Source organism: Salvia miltiorrhiza, chromosome 8, assembly GCF_028751815.1.
Source record: "Salvia miltiorrhiza cultivar Shanhuang (shh) chromosome 8, IMPLAD_Smil_shh, whole genome shotgun sequence".
Classification (NCBI taxonomy): Eukaryota; Viridiplantae; Streptophyta; class Magnoliopsida; order Lamiales; family Lamiaceae; genus Salvia; species Salvia miltiorrhiza.
This window is the reverse complement of record NC_080394.1, coordinates 58363449-58377993: the sequence shown is the minus strand read 5'-3', so window position 1 is coordinate 58377993 and position 14545 is coordinate 58363449. Positions and strand designations below refer to the sequence as shown.

General features: G+C 36.7%; 3 protein-coding genes across 3 annotated transcripts; all 3 read right to left on the bottom strand.

The window, feature by feature from the left end:
* Positions 1–101: 101 nt before the first annotated feature.
* On the bottom strand, positions 102–2681 carry LOC130999597 (pyruvate kinase, cytosolic isozyme). Its single transcript, XM_057925170.1, has 3 exons — positions 2176–2681; positions 1515–1976; positions 102–1148 (listed from the first exon to the last, which is right to left on the bottom strand). The coding sequence occupies exons 1-3, from the start codon at positions 2431–2433 to the stop codon at positions 336–338; spliced, it is 1533 nt and encodes a 510-aa protein (XP_057781153.1). The 5' UTR covers positions 2434–2681; the 3' UTR covers positions 102–335.
* Positions 2682–3197: 516 nt separating this feature from the next.
* Positions 3198–9148, bottom strand: LOC130999595 (glucosidase 2 subunit beta). The gene is given in 17 exon segments (XM_057925168.1): positions 3198–3511; positions 3586–3637; positions 3711–3772; positions 4114–4201; positions 4347–4415; positions 4512–4569; positions 4669–4770; positions 4850–4954; positions 5031–5196; positions 5199–5357; positions 5809–5874; positions 5965–6078; positions 6887–7062; positions 7314–7553; positions 8288–8383; positions 8553–8678; positions 8791–9148. Coding segments are annotated over 17 exon segments (1872 nt in total). The 5' UTR covers positions 8918–9148; the 3' UTR covers positions 3198–3445.
* A 1377-nt stretch (positions 9149–10525) lies between these two features.
* On the bottom strand, positions 10526–11650 carry LOC130999604 (uncharacterized protein At5g19025-like). The gene has a single exon (XM_057925186.1). The coding sequence runs from the start codon at positions 11348–11350 to the stop codon at positions 10703–10705; it is 648 nt and encodes a 215-aa protein (XP_057781169.1). The 5' UTR covers positions 11351–11650; the 3' UTR covers positions 10526–10702.
* Positions 11651–14545: the final 2895 nt, after the last annotated feature.

Sequence of the window (14545 nt, the reverse complement as noted above, 5' to 3'; positions counted from 1 at the left end):
CCTTGCTGTGGGTTTTCTGTATTATCGGAGTGTACGATATTTCATTCTGGAAATTTATATCTGAGAAAATGCGAACTACTATATAATATAAGAAACAAGTGTGCTCGATAAAGAGTTTGCAAATAGCTGAAGCATGAAAAAAATGGTACAAAAAGGGTTCTTGAATGCGTTGATCAAGCCATGACTCGACAAAACACAAAAAGAAAAACTAAAAGCAGCATACAAATCGGTTAAGATGTTCACGAATACAAAGGCAGGGCATGCTTCCTTGCTTATCGCTCACTCCCCAAAAACAAAACCGAGCGATGAGAATGTGCATAATTCATCATCTTTCTTCACTTGACAGTGACGATCTTGATGATGGATGAGGATCCAATTCGGTGAAGGGCGACGACAGCGTCTCCGACCTTGCAGAGTCCTTTGGTTTTCGCATGCTGGAGGGCGAACTCGAGGGCTTCCTCCGTGGACTCCTCGTGAGAAGCCCTTGCAGATCCTGCGCACAGAACTGGGACCAGCCCCCTGAATATGAGACTGTGCCTGGCCGGAGATTCATCGCTGCACGACCAATCAAACGAATCAGTTTTGATTTCTGGAACCACAACAGACAGTATTGGCATCCCCGGTCTGTATTTAGCCACCAGCTTTGCAGTGCTTCCTCCTCGAGTTAGGACCAGAATCAAAGCTGCTTTGGCTGAGTTGGCAGTTCGAACAGCACACGATGCAAGGCTTTCCAAGGGGCTCATGGGGACTGGTGCATTCGCCATGATCCGTTTAAAAGCATCAGCGTAGTCAATTGTGCCTTCAGCCTCTATACAGATCTTGGCCATGGTACGGACAGCAAGCTCCGGGTAAGCTCCTGCAGCTGTTTCGCCACTGAGCATGACGCAGTCTGTTCCATCTAGAACAGCATTGGCCACGTCTGTGGCTTCTGCTCGTGTTGGCCTCGGAGACTTGATCATCGACTCCAACATCTGTGTTGCAGTCACAACAGGCTTCCCTTGGATGTTACACTTGTACACCATCACCTTCTGAGCTAAGAATATCTTCTCAATAGGAATTTCCATTCCAAGATCACCACGAGCCACCATGAAAGCATCTGAGTTGGCTAGAATTTCATCAAAATTCGCCACCCCTTCTTGATTTTCAACCTAATATAAGACCAACATCAGAAAGTGAGGCACAAAAGAACAAAATACTTTGATGATTCTTATTGCTTCTATACAAAATTGGAAATCATTTACTCAAATCAAACTGAAACCAAAACATTAAGGCAGTGGTAGATGTTGCTCCCAAATCATTCTTAAGACTACATCAAAACATTTACCTAAACATAATTGAAACCAACACTCAAAAAGCAACAAAAAAATTCAAGCATTCCTCACAGCAACTGGGATGTCAGCAAATTAAATGCTATATATATATATATAACCATCAATTTTGGTCAAAGAATATCACTAACTACAGACTCAAGCACCATAGGGCGTAGTATTAAAAGAAAGCAAAGAAGAGATGACCTTAGACATGAGAAGGATGGTCTTGGCATGGTGCCCCAACAACTTGCGAACCTCCACCAAGTCGGAACCTTTGCGAACAAAAGAAAGAGCAATCATGTCAATCTTATTAGGAACCCCCCACTTGATGATATCTTCTTTGTCCTTGTCTGTCAAGGTAGGGAGATCCACAACAACCCCGGGGAGATTGACATTCTTTCTCTCACCAAGGACAGCAGTATTCTCACAACGGCAACGCACCAAGCCTTGCTTCTTGTCACATTCCAAAACAGTGAAAGAGATTGTTCCATCAGCACAGAGTATGACCATCCCCGGCTTCACGTCCTCAGCGAGCTTCTTGTAACTCATGCAGATGGTCTTGGCATCACCCTTGATGCTGTAGTCGGTCGAAATCGTGATCTCCTGCCCCTGCTTGAGTTGGACGGGCTTCGCATCTTTCAGGAACCCCGTCCGGATCTCTGGACCCTGTGCATGAAACCGTATGTGAATAACAAAAGAGTCTACATCCGAAAATCCGTCATGCAATTCATCACATAACAGAGAACTGAATGATGCAGTTAATGTTGAAACCGATTCAGATCATACATTTCGATTTGAAAAGGGAAAAAAAATGACCTATGATTTGTAAATCGAATTGAAAGAGATAAAAGAGGCAGGCAGAGACCTTGGTATCGAGCATGACGGCGCAGAGGATGCCGGTGTTTTCCATGGCCTTGCGGAGATTGTCGAGAGTCTCCTGGTGGTATTCGTGAGATCCGTGGGAGAAATTGAAACGAGCGACGTTCATGCCGGCTCGCAGAAGCTTCTCGACCATGGGGATGGAGCGAGAGGCAGGGCCCAAAGTGCAGACGATCTTCGTCTTCGGCCGCTTGACGCCGCCGGCCTGATTTTCTCCTCCATCGCCGACGAAGTAGTTAGTCATCTCTCTCTCTCTCTCTCTCTCTCTCTCTGTGGGTGTGTGTGAGTGGAAATCGGAGGAATCCGTTATGCAGCAAATGAAATACTTATATGTGAAGGGAAATGAAACGCTAACTTTTTGAATAAGTTAGGGCAGGCGCACTCTACCATTCTCAATTACACACAATAATAACTACTCTATTAAATATTAATTAATAATAATAATTATTGCTCCTTTTCTTTTTCACCACGTACTTAGACAAACATGTTACATGCTTAGTGGTGCACTATTATAATTATAATATAATAAATTAATTAAATAGTTGGTGACTTGCACAATAAGCCACGCAGAGGAATGTGTGTTTATTCCTATTCCTATACTACCCTTTTCTTTTGAGTTTTCACATCTATGGAATATAATTAAAACTAAAACAATAATAATGATGGTAGTATGTTGATTTATTCCCACAGAAATTCACGTTGTTTGATGCAAGAAAGTAGAAAGTGAAAACAACGTCGGTGTCGGTGAAACCATTTGCATGCAATACCCTTTCTTTCTCTCTCTTCTCAATTTTCATTTTCCCATTGAAATGAAAGAGAGAGATAGGAACACTAGATTTGACGAAACCATTCGCCACATACGTCATAAGCTAATAAACAAAACACACATATAAAGGTCAAAGTGTCAAACTAAGGTCGACATCAAATATTTTCATCTCACATTAGACAGACAGAAATGTCTTTTGGCATGTCTGAATATATTACTATATAATTCCACCGCGTTCCAAATTATCAAAGTTTCTCTTCTTATTCAATATGTGCGTGCGTGTATCAAGAAGACAAAGCTAAAATATAAAGAAAAATATTATATTTTCCGACTTACTACTAGTCTACACCCTCTATCTTCTTCTCCTTGAGAGGAGAGAAATCTAAAATAGGTAACAAAATCATGAAATGGGACCTCCCAACTCAGAAATATCTCGTGGATCCTTGCATTTAGAGTGGTTTTAAACCAAAGGAGAGGCTCTTCTTCCTACTCATAGCTCGTCGTGTTGTCCCATGGGTTCATCTTTCTTCAGTGACTCCAATTTTTCTTGCAGTTCCTATCAACAAACATAACCACATTTACAAGTTTTTTTCTCTAAACCACTATGGATCAAAGGAAAGAGATGAATACCTTGAGTTTATCTTCGACACACAGAGCCGGGGTGGCTAAAAACGCAAGGTATCTGAAAATACATGCATTCCAAGTTAGATGGGGAAAAACCCATTCACAAAAACATGAGAGGGAGAGATTCTTACTCGCAACGGCTTGGTTCATCGACATCCGTGAGTTCATTTTTCAAACCACACCTTAACCTCACCTGTACGGATTAACCAACCAACACAAAAGATTAATCAGACAATAATAAACTATACAAGGACATGAACACACTTAAAATGCCGATTGTCCCTCTTCAAAACAAATGAAAGTTACATGTATGTGAAAATAAGTTGATTTTGGGGATGCATAGTCCACCAAATGATGAGGGCTATCTCCTTCACATTTGAGAGTTCAATTGACTTCAAAATAATATAATGAAAACTTATATCTGTACAATTTCTTTTAAAGATAGATAGTTTGACTATTAGATTCCGTCAGGTGGTTATGGAATGCATGCTGATAATGATGCAAGATTGTTCATACGTAAGATATATGATCTACCTTTAAGCTTCTATCTGGGCCATTCCAGCACTTATCTCCATTCATAAAATGCATTACTCTGTAAGATTCCTCAAATTTCTCCCAGCTCCTACACAAATAGATTAATAATATTAAGCAACATTTCAAAGAAATATACTAATACAAACTGTAGATTGAAGCAAGGAACAACAGACAAGTACAAATCCCAAACAGCATATGTGAAGATGAAGCGTTCTTGACATGAAAATGCTTACCCTAAACGAGTTGTACTGTAGCCCTCCTCCTGAGTAGCTTGTTTGAATGGGCAAACTTTGTAAACGTACCTGAAAGAGTAATTCCATTCCTCAGAAACATTTTTTTCAAGTGGAACTCGACAACTCAATCAAGGATGCGAGAAAGAATTTAAGAAAATTTCTTACTTGTTCTGCTTGCTCTCGAAGCATTGACCATAGAATGAAAAAAATTCCTTCTCCGGACCTGCAATTATATTTTGAAGATATTGAAACCCTATACAAGTGCACGCCAAAGTATATAAAGTTAGCAATAAAGAAAAAAATTCTCCATGACAAGGTATACCAAAATCTTGTTTTAGTTTCTGCTTCAGATTTGATATCCTTGATTGTATTTTTGATAATTTGGAACTGGATTCATCATATTCTTTACGCACTTGTGCAGCCTCTGAAAAGTCAATCAGGAACAAGATGAATATCTTTTGTTTGAATCCAATGATGCAGAAATTAGGAAAGTTGTCTTTTACCAGATACATTAACAGGTTTCTGGAAAATATTAACAGCCTGAAAGATGCTCTTCACTCTTTGCTGTATCTTGTCCAGCCATGATGAGCCACTTGTGCCAGTTATATCTGAGAATTTTGGATCATATATAGGTAAGACTTTCTCAGCAGGCTGTGAAAGGGATTCTTAAGAAAACTATTTTACCTGAAAAGTCTAATTCATCATCAGACTCAGGTCTCTGTGAAGAGCTGGAATCATAATGATCCACACTATCAAAGTCATCGGCTTGGTCTTCATTGTCAGCATCATCATCATCATATCTATGCTCATCCTCCTCTGAGGCGTAACCAACATCGTCCTCAGTAATTGCCCTTCATTAGGCGTCTCATTAGGATATTGGTGGTCCTTATTTTGCGAGGTATCAGTCTCCTCCTTATGTTGCTCAGTCTTTTCCCCTGTCCATCTGGATGCAACTAGACGGCCTAACTCTTCCTTCGATAGTGATTCAGTATCTTCAGCTACATTTTCCACCTGGAAAAACAAAAACAAGTTAGAGTTACCCTGATGCTTAGAAACATGTTGGATAAGGATTCAAGTCATTAGGATATTTGAAACCTGAGAACCAGTACATAAAATAAAAGCTACTGACATTATATTACTGTAGGAAGTACTACCTCCGTCCACAAAACTGGGGCATATTTTTTGGGCACGGGTTTTAATAAAATGGGTGGTGGTGTTTTTTATATAGTGGAGAAAAGGTCTCACCATTGTATGAGTGGTTAAGATTGAATTTGGGGTGGGTTTTTGTAAATAAGGGGTATTTGTAAGGATAAAAAATAAGGAAAAGATGTGAGCTCATGTACTGAAGGGGAAAGTGCCCCATTTTTCATGGACGGAGGGAGTATCAATTAGCTACTTACTAGTACAGGGCTAAAGATAAGCCACCAAATCTGGTATTGCTGGCATGTTCACTAAAACATACCTGATTTTCACTATCAAGACCAGCCTTGCCATCAGAAGTGGAGTCTTCGCCTAGCTGTTCATCATTCTAAAAAAAGGAAATTTTCATTTATCAACACCTAAAAAAAAGTTCCTATTTATTTGTATCAGTTTTGTGTTCAGCCAAAGAAGACCAAACCTGGATAGAGCCGTCTTGTTCCCCTGCTGCTCCATCATTTGAAAGTTTGTCCTCAACTGAATGGTCACCAAGTTCAGGTTCAGTGGCAGATCCATGATTGTGTTCCTCAGAATCCTAATGAAAGTCAAATGTACTAATTGAGAAATTATGGAAAAGTGGATGCAAAGATAGTTATGCCCAAAAGCACTCAGATACGTGAGGCAGCTGTTAAACCATTCATTATTACAGATAAGTGTTAACCCAATCCTTTGTCTCTTTCTAGGAAAGCCCATAGTATAATCAGGAGGCGTTTGGTTTGAGTGATAAGACATGATTGATAAAATAATTCAACTTAATCAAGTGTTTGGTTTGGTCGCCCCGTGATGGATAACTTGGCCCGCACTCTAATCATACAATTGGATGATTATTTATCACCCCAAAGTTGGGTGGATTATTTAATCATCCTCCAAAACCCTATATGTTCTCTCGATGCAATAAAGAAAGCTTTATATAGTATGTACATTTCCTTGTAAAGAAGTTTTCACAAGGGTTTCTTTGTTATCATCTTCATTCTGCGAATGATCCCTGTAGTATCTCTACCTATATAACTGGATAAGATATAGAACATTTATCTGGACAAAAGCAATTCAACTTTATACTCAATATTTTTCATTGCATTCATGTAAAACTAATACGTGAAAGTAGACAAAGGCATATTAATTATATAATTATTTCTCAAACGGAAGTTAATGATACATAATAACTCTAATCCTTTTCATTGACAAGCACTGGATACGAAATCTTAGGGGATCTACATCAAAATTGTTATACATTATAATTATAATTTATTTATGTTCTTTATGTATGCTATGAATTAAATCCACAGGTTTCGATGCCAAGCTCAAACTAAAACTGCCATATGAACAAGGTAAATCAGTAAAACCTGAGGAGGTTGATCTACTACCCCAACATTATCATGGATATCCTTCTGTGTAGACTCAGTATCTTCAGCTTTGGTATCCTCGTCTTTAGTAACTTGGGCTTCCTTTCTTTCCTTCTCTTCTTTTTCTTTCTGAAGTCGTTCTTGCTCCTCAGCCTTTTCTATCTGTTCCTTGCGCTCTTAACAAAAATAGAGCAAAAGCAGGCAATAGGATAAGTAACTGATGGAGTATATATCTCAGAAAAGAAGCATCAGAGTAGAACATAAGAAATTTGACCCAAAAGCTTCAATAAGGGTACAAAGTTGTGAATAAAGGAGAGTAGATAGTCAGAGAGAAGCTTGATATTGTAATGAACTAAAACTTCAGAGGCTCCCTCACAGTCCTCTCATTGCCATTTTAGAAGGTGAACTCGAATGAAGAAAAATGTACCCTTGAGCTTTTCGACCAATCCATTGAGTATCTTTTCCTCCTCTTTTAGCTTCTGTAGTTCTGCTTCCTCCTTGGATATGGTCAATTTTGCTTTCTCGATTTCCTGCCTGCGTATAGTGACACCTTCCCGGTATGTGGCAATCTTTTTCCTCAATTTTTCTCTTGCAACTTTTCCAGCTTCCCAGCATGTATTGGGGCACTTAGTTTTTCCATCATACTCATCACTCCCATCGCAGCAATCTGCTCAGTTGTACAAGTTAATACTTTTTAAGTCCTAAAGCAGGCAAAATGTGATAATGAAAAGCTAAAATAACACCGCAGGTCCATGTAGTTTATGATCAAACACAAGTTAAGACATGTAAAACCCACTGAATGTGGTAACACGCGTTTCTACAATGATAAAATAGAATGCTTGATAAATCTAAGTAAGAAGTAGTGCCAGTCTTCATAGTACTTGTAGTAATTGAATTTCATGCTAAGGCCTATCAACATAATGACTGGATAACAATGTTTAGTGACAGTCTTATAATTTTATTTTTATATTTGAAAAAAAAAAAAATCAATATCCTACTATGCAGAAATGTTTTTTTCCCAGTTAATCACTAATATTAAAAATGCCAAAGGAGAGTTGGGGAGAAATCACAGTCTCAAAGTCATACTGTCATAGTAGCAGCAAACGAACATAATGGACTTCCAACTAAACAATAGAAACCTAAATAAGCAAGCTTCGATGACCAAAGAGAAAACAGAGCAGCAAATTGTTTCCTAAGAGTCATGATACAAACTTAGTCAAATTCTAGTAACTAATATGTAATGAATCACTCCTGAAGGTTGCGAACAAACGACCATCAAACCTGCCTGAGTCTAGTCACTATCATTCTTTCACTAATTAAAAACCAAACAAAAAGAAATCTTAAACTACAGCCTCCCATAAGTTGAAAAAGAAGCATGAGATGTAAAGCACAGTATATTACCGCAGATACCGTCATTCACCCGTGAAGAATATAAGACAACAGGAGCATGTCCAGCATTCTTGCAGTAGAATTTCCCATTAGGGCAAGCCGATGTTCCTGCAAAACCCAGCAATTCACGAAACACTCTAGCATAAAGTCATAGCATAAGTTAATTCTGAAACAGAACAATCAGCGGAACCAAATATTCAGCTGCATCAAACTTCATCATCATAATTCATCTATGCATTTAAAGCGGCAGGCGAAATGCAGGCGAGTAAGAGAGTACCGGGTTCATCAGAGCCATCAGCACAGTCGCAGAAATCGTCGTTGAATTGGGATTTGTTAAATTTATGCGATCCATCTTTGCACTTAATCGCACTCGATGATGACAACCCCTTGTAATAACTCTCATCTGCACCAAAATCCAGTTTATTTTTCTTCTGATGCAACATTTGTTGTGAACTGCACACACACACACACACGCACACGCACACACAGAGAGAAAGGCGATCAAGCGAAGGCACCTTCAGGGGAGACTCCGAAGAGTGAGTCCATGGGGGGAAGCGATGCCGCCGATCTGGTGATGCCATGTACTAATAGAATAATGCTGCAGCCAAACAGCATTAGGTTTGGCACAATTCTGGTTTCCATCTTGTGTTAAGACTTGATTAGAGCAGCAAATAATCAAGAATGAGGCTGCAATTAGAGGTGCAGAGCTAGGGATTTTGGTTTCGGAAGCAGTTGAAGCTGCAAATGCATCGGACGACGACGTATCGGTTATAAGCCCTCAATCACTGCAGAGCTAGGGATTTAGGCTCTCCACGCCTTGTCGGAGAGAGAGAGGATTTCCATACTATTTTATTTTCCTATTTTCTTTATAGTACTCCATTTATTTCAACATAATCTAAACTTTGAGTAATTTTCGATTTTTTTTTTCTTTTGATTTGGGAGCGGGGAACGGTGAAGTTTGAACCCTAGATCTCACTGTTCACATACAGGAGCTTTCAATTTTAAGTCGTCGATGTTTAGTAGATAATTATATGACATGTTATAGAGGTTAATTATATGACCGCAATCAATTGTTTTGTTCATCTCACTATAAATTATTTATAAAAGTAATTATATTAATTGTATATTAATTATTGAAATTAAAAAAAAAATAACACAACAATAAAATTATTCAATTATTAATTTTTTTTTCTCATTTTACTATCTCATTCATTTCCCGACCAAACATAATGTTAAAGTGACCATCAAAAATGATATCATCTCAGTCATTTTGTTATCTTTGCAAACTAACGTTATTTTAGTAATTTGCGGAATTGGAAAATATAGTATTGCAAACGGTCACTTTAATACTAAGTTTGATCGAAATAACAAACGAATAAAAAATAATAATTGAGTAATTTTAATACAGATTTTAAAAGTAGGGTGCAAAGGTGATATTTTTTTTAAAGTTTGATAAGTTATATGCAATTAACCCTAAATAAATATAGTTATAAATGATAAAGTTTATGGTGAGGAAGTCCTCACGTGGATATGACACTCGATTTTAGGATTTATCAATTCTAATTAAGATTTATTAACTCTAATTGGGTTGTTTAAAAGAATTGGAAAAGTCTACTTCACAAATCAATACCCTGCTTCTGTTGCTGCCCAGATTCTCAACGATAGGTGTATCCTTTGATGGCTTACGAAGAACAAGAGTTTCTACCTTTAACTTTAAGTTGGAACATTTTCGAAAAAACGATGAGTCAGAAAGTGATATTTAAGCATACATGTTTGATTCATTCATGGCTTACCAGTTACAAACAAGAAGAAGATGATGTATATCAGCTCAGCTGTATGCATGTATTGTTCTTTCACTTGTATTGTATTAACAAATGATGTCATCATCTTACATTGAACTGAATATTGAGAGACAGCCCCATCCACCCCATATATCATCAATATAATCTACAAATGCATCAAAAACAAAGCACCTGCACCTGCTGCTATCATAAACAACACAATAGTTCCAGTTTCCCCACAAAAATGGATTGCACTTGCACAAGCACAACACAACTTCTAATAAGTACATATATATATACCTAATACCAAAAGTAATCATCATTAGTCAAGGCATAACATATACACAATCTCATTCATCAACAATCACATGCTACATAACACTTTCCCAACCTTCCCTTCTTATTCATTAATCCTAAGATGGAATTATCCCCAAATAGTTAAAACAAGACAAGAATGCATGCATTTTCATTTTTCAAGGCAACACAAGTGTTAATTAGCTGTATTCATATAGCAAAGTATGTGATCAGTTTTCCTCAGTTTCTGCTACTGTATTACTACTAAAGCATCACATCACTTATTATTATTGTATATATATGTAGGAGTAGTATATAGTATTTGGTATAAACTAGGGGAAAGAAATGAAGACTATTTCTTGATTCTACGGATTTTCTTATGGCCCCAAACCTCCATTCTACCAAGCGGGCAGCCGCAGGGAGCTCGGAATATCAGCACCGTCCTTCCATTCACCGGCGCCATCTTCTTCAATTCCGCCTCCAATTCCTTCCGATCCTCCCCCAATTCCAGCTCCCTCATACCATTGAGCTCGCGATAAGCATCCACATGGAGCGGCGGCGGGGAGTGCTTCACGCAAGCCTCCGTCTCCAGCTGAATATCGTACTCCACTGCCCTCCGAAGCCCCTTACACTTAGGGTTCCCGCATTTCCTCATCCGCAAATCGATCAGCACCGCCACAATCACTCCCACCACCACCGTCACGAACCCCACCGCGTACGGCACCGGCTCCTCCAGGATCAGGTCAACGATCGCGCCGTGAGCCGCCGGCACAAGCTCGAACGCGAATAGTTTCATGTAAGGAAGGATCAGGAACGCGGACGAGACAATCACCAACACGAGTATGACCAGATCGACGGCGGCCAGCGGGGAGCGGTGGCAGAATTCGTTCAGAGAATCGGCGCGGCGGCGGCTCGGATTCGTGAAATTGGTGGTGTTGCGAGGGGGGAAAGCTCGGCAGAACTGGATCAAACTCCGGCAATCGACCATCGGCAGCCTCATCTTAATCGTGGATGATTTTTCTCCCGCTCCTCTGCGTGTGAGAGGAATTAAATAGAGGTGTGGATTGAATTGGAAAGGGAGATTGAATTGAATTTGGTGTTGGATTACTGCAATCGGATAGCAGCAGAAGTTGAGAAGGATGACTAATTGACTTTGTTGAGAATGGTCTGAATTGTGATGATGCAATTCAATTGAATAGCATTTACCAGAAGAAACGAAAAGAAAAGAAAAAAAAAAAAAAACGCATTGGATTTTCCTTTAATTACAGTTTGCCCCCCAAACTATATCGATCCAACACTTTCCCCCCTCCAACTTCTCTTCATTTCTAAATAAGAGCTCACATTTTGAGTGAGTGGGCGAGGATTAGTGAAAATCACAATTTCAAAAATTAAAAAAAATTACTAGTGTTTATATTTGGACTACTTTTATGTAATTGTATTTGGGTTAAATATGTAGTTGAAGCAATAATAATTTTTTTACTTGTGCACTCATACTTTTTTCTTTCAAAGAATCAAAACTATAATGCATTTTGTTTTGAGGTGGTCAACCTCACCGTGAAGTCAAACAGACTAATAAATCTTAATTTGTAGATTAATAAACTCTAATTATAATTAATTAAAGAGCTTTTTTCTTTTATTTTTAACTCTGCATAACTAATATTGTAGGCATGGTGCTGGTTGGGCCGAGATAAAAAGAGGAGAAATGGGAATATTGGGCTCAGTTGAAAATAAAGAGATGATTCGGTATTGCAACTCCCATTTTGTTCAATATCGCATCCATATACCATAGTTGGTAATAACAAAATACTCTTTCCCCGTCCACGTCCACGAAAGAACTTTCTATGAGAAAATTACACGAATTTTAAATAAAAAATTGTTTAGTATTGAAAGTGAAAAAAAAAAGGTGCTGAGTATATTGGAAATGATGAAAAGTTGTTTTAATTAATATTGAGAGTGATGAGGTATAGTCCAAAAATAGATAGAAAGTTCTTTTGTGTACGTCCCAAAAAAGAAAAAGTAGGAAGTTCTTTCGTTGATAGATGGAGTACTATTAATCTTATTTAAATTGCATGAAATTATTTTTTATATAGTTAATTAACTCATAAATAGAGATACTATTTGCATTTTTTTTAATCATAATTTTTAAAAAGAATTATGGAAAAAAATAAATAAATTAAAAAGGTATAAAATACATCACTCAGAAGAAGACGTGCAAGTGTAAATTATTAGGAAAAAAAAAAAAACTATTCAAAATCTCTATTTTATTCGTAAAATGACAACTCTACAACTAGTGTACACGAAATATGTAATCATGGGTCGTTCGATGAAGAATTGAGTTGTTTCAATCATTAATTATTGAATCTAAAGTTGTACTAGTTGGCTCTTATTTTTTAGTTCTTATCTATAGGATAGTTCTCACTATAATATATTATTTAAATTTCATAAAGTTAACATTTATTTAGTAATAAAAAAATCACGGATATTTAGTGTGTGTGTGTTTGTGGAGAATGCACAAAAGGAGTTGACGCAGTCAAGTCTTTTTAGTGTCTGTATTCCAAGTCAAGTTGACACTAAATATTACAATAATCATTTTAGACTCACTACTAATGTGCCAAACAATAAGTTGAAAAGGAATCTCTCAATCTTAGTAAAAAAAATAGTAATTATCATACTATATCCCAACTTGCAGTGCAAATTTATATCTTACTACATTTCAGTGAATTAATTGGCTCCAAAAAAATATAACTATAATTATTTGTTACCTTAATGACCAAAAACTTTAAAATCATTATTCTCAATAATTTTGCTGCATACTAAGAAAATAGTTGTTTAAAATTAAAAATAGAAAGCTGGGGTGTGGTGATGATGGTGAACGCACAAACGTGCTAATTAATACTAGGCATCAAATAAATTCATATATATATATATATATGTAATTGTGGATGTCACATTCGAATTTGATCGACATGGGAGTTGGTAAACTTGTAATATAGTACTACAAATTAATACAACGTACGGCTAAGATATGATATGAGAGGCCTCAATTGGATTGCATCATTTTTTGTCTTTGCTTGACTGTTAGAAGAAATAGGAAAGACTCATTCACACCAAGTTCGATTTAAGTTAATAAAGACTTTGTGGTTTGTCATCATGAATTCAAATTGAATAACTTTACGATAAGTTGCAAGTATTTAACAAATAAAGAAATAATTAATTTCAAAGTGAGGGTTAGTCCAATTCCAAATACTCGATTCCACAATGGCTAGTTGCACTTACTTTTTCATTCACGTATAGACCAAGGTCTCCACTCTTTACGCTTTTGCTTATATATATACGGGGATGAGATCTAGTATCCCACAATTTTATGTGTGTCATTGTGTTCCATTCTTATATCTATTATTTTAAAAATATTTTTTATAAAAATAAAATTTATTATGATACTATGAATTATATTTAATTTTTATTTTAAAAAATTAATTTTTTTAAAAAAGTATATGCCCCATGACTTTGAATTTATCAACCTATTATTAACTAATAAAAGTGAAATTAAATGATAAAAAATAATTATATACCCTAGATTAATGAAATAAACTTTAGTTAATAATCACAAAATTAAACTAAAGCATATAAAGTTGAAATTGAAGAAAAAATATAAGAAAATAAATAAAATTGAAAGTGGTACACTGAATCTCATTCCATATATATCCGCTCCACAAATTACCCTATACTAATACTCTCCACTCTCGTTCATGAAAAATAGTTAATTTTTATTATTATTTTGAGACGTCCACAAAAATTAATTATTATTTTTTATTTTTGGAAATTTTATATCATATGATGAGTCATTTTCTCAATTCACAATATAATTAATTATCATTATTCACACTATTTTTTTTAAAGTAAAGCCTCTTATCCACTAATAATACATGATTCGGCTATTTTTTATTAAAATTTGTATCGTCTCTTTCATATATTATTATTTTTTATGGAAACAATCAAACGCATATTGTCCACTATTAATTTGATGTTCATCTAGGTGAAGAAATGGGAGAAGAGGTAGGCTAGAAAGTCAATATTTCACGCTTGATATATGCCATTCGAAGACCCACACAATAGAGTTTCACAAAAAGTGGATATACCCAAATCCATGTGTAGTCGGTAGTATAGTACGTAGAACCGATCACCTACCCACCAT